General features: G+C 67.8%; 1 protein-coding gene across 1 annotated transcript in view; it reads right to left on the bottom strand.

Annotated features, from left to right (window-relative positions):
• The window catches only part of ADCY3 (adenylate cyclase 3), a 10,807-nt gene that overhangs the window by 6,531 nt on the left and 2,033 nt on the right, over window positions 1-2,243 (bottom strand). The window contains exons 2-4 of the mRNA XM_085305679.1: window positions 1,921-2,241; window positions 1,690-1,839; window positions 810-973 (exon numbers count right to left, since the gene is read on the bottom strand). Coding sequence (XP_085161805.1) covers window positions 810-973; window positions 1,690-1,839; window positions 1,921-2,241 — 635 coding nt within the window. The remainder of the gene's footprint in view (window positions 1-809; window positions 974-1,689; window positions 1,840-1,920; window positions 2,242-2,243) is intronic.

Below are 2,243 nucleotides of genomic sequence, written 5' to 3'. Positions count from 1 at the left end.
CCCCCCCCCCCGAGTCCCGTTTCTTTGGGGTTTTTTCAACACGACGCAAATGCACGGCGTAAGTGCAAATGCACGATGGAAACGCGGGTGCAAACGCACGGCGTAAGTGCGAATGCGTGACGGAAACGCGGGTGCAAACGCACGCCATAAGTGCAAATGCACAATGGAAACGCGGGTGCAAACGCACGCCGTAAGTGCGAATGCACGATGGAAACGCGGGTGCAAACGCACGGCGTAAGTGTACGGTGCAAACGCACGACGCAAACGCCGGCGTAGATGCGCGGTGTAAATTCACGGTGCACGGGAAAGCAGCCCGGGGGGGTTACGTGGATCCCAAAGCCGGGAGCCTCCCCGTGCCCGGTCCCCCCACCGCGCCGGTCGGGACCTGCCGGCCCCGCTGCTCCGGGAAGGCGACCGCGAGTTTGCAGCAGAAACCCCACGTGCCCTTCGCCTTCCCGGCCGCCCGCCYGGCTTCGAGCTTCGCCCCTGCATTTTTGCGGCCCCCGCTCACCGCCGGTGCCCGTGCAAAGGGCAAAGGCGGCAGCGATGCTGCGTGGAGCTAAATAGCAATGTTTCCTCCTGGGAAAACAGCGGGCTCAAAAAAAAAAAAATAAAAAAAAGGTTGATGAAAACAGAGCGAGAAGGAAAAGCGGTTGCAGAGCCGCGTTTCCCAGTGGGAGACAAACAACTTCGCTGCAGCCGAAGGCCCAGCCGGGCATGGCTGGCTCGGGCACCGGAGGGCCGCCGCCGCGCAGGGGCACGGGCACGGGGGGGCTCGGCCCCACGCCGCCCCCAGCCTGGGCACGAGCCCTTCGGGAAAGTCACCGGCATCCGGCGTCTGTCTCCCCGGCACCGGGATGTCGGCTGGGGCTGCCATGGCAACCCGGGTCCCTGCCGGCGATGCTCGGCGGCCGGGGATGCCAGGCGCCGCCTTCGGCATCGCTTCGCCCTCTTCTCCCAGGCGGTGCCGAGGCTTTTGCAAGCGGGAACGGGGACGGTGTCCCCGGGGAAGGGGGGGGACACACGGGGCGGCAGCGGATTTTGCGGAAAATTGGCTTTTGCAGAGCAGCCCCCGACGCGGGGCCCGGCGCCGGGGACGATCTCGCGGTTCCCGCAGCGCGGCGGGTATCCCGAAGGCAGCCCGGGACGGCGCGGGGCTGCCGCCGGCCGGAGCTGCTCCGGAGGGGCCCGGATTTCCTTGGGAGCAGGCCAGGCAGCGGCCGTTCACCTTAACTCTGCCCCCGGGGCAGATCTTTTTTTTTTTTTTAATCCGAATCACTGGGGAAAAGGAAACCCCTCGGCTCGGCCCCGTTCGCATTCGAGCTGCGGGGAAAGGGCGCGCGGCCCCGTCCCCCCGCCACGTCCCAGCATGCGGGCTGGGCCGCCGGGGCGGCCGAGGGGGGTCGCGGCAGAGCTCGATAACCCCGAAACCCCCCAATTCCGGGCAAAAAAAAAAAAACAACCAAAAAAACAACCAAATACAACCCGGAGCAGGAGGGGCTGCAGCGAGCGAGCGGGCGGCCGAGGCAGCGATCGGAGCAGATAAGAGACGGGCGGTGGAGAGGTCCCGTCCCCCCCCCCCCGGCCCCCCGGAGAAGGGGCTAAAACCAGCCGAGCTGCGGAAAAACGAGGCGTTCAACGGGCTCGGGGCGACGCGAGCCCCCAGCGCGGGCGCCCCGCGGCGCCTACCTGCTGCTGGCTCTGCTCCTCCAGGTTGAGCTTGACCTCGAGCGACTGCCGCGCTTCGAGGAAGGCCTTGCGGTGCTTGCGGTCGGCCATGTAGTAGGACATGGTGCCCACGGTGATGGCGCACAGGTAGATGGCAACGTTGGACAGGATCTGCGGGAGGCGGCGGTGAGCGCGGCGGGCGGRCGGACGGACGGACGGACGGTTGCCCGCCGCCCCCGGCTGCCCACGTACCTGTCGCAGCAGGACGCCGCGGTCCAGGGCGTCCGGGCGCTGCTGGGCCACGGTGACGCCCAGCACCAGCGTGTGGACGCCGCAGGAGACGGCGGTGAGGAGCACGATGGGCGCGAGGCGCAGCGGCAGCGTGATGAAGAAGGAGAAGACGAAGAAGGCCTGCCAGCCCACCGTGTCGCCGGCCTCGGGGAGGCGGGCGAAGCTGAGGCCCAGGTAGCAGAAGATCTGGGCCAGGATGAGCGCCCAGAGGACGTAGGGCAGGAAGCGGCGCGCCAGGCGCGCGGGCAGCAGCCGCCGCTTGCAGAGGGCGAAGAGCAGCGCCT

This window comes from Rhea americana, unplaced genomic scaffold, assembly GCF_003343005.1.
Source record: "Rhea americana isolate MKP2758 unplaced genomic scaffold, rheAme1 scaffold_225, whole genome shotgun sequence".
Taxonomy (NCBI): Eukaryota; Metazoa; Chordata; class Aves; order Rheiformes; family Rheidae; genus Rhea; species Rhea americana.
The sequence above is the reverse complement of the archived record's forward strand: the minus strand, read 5'-3'. Positions and strand labels throughout refer to the sequence as shown.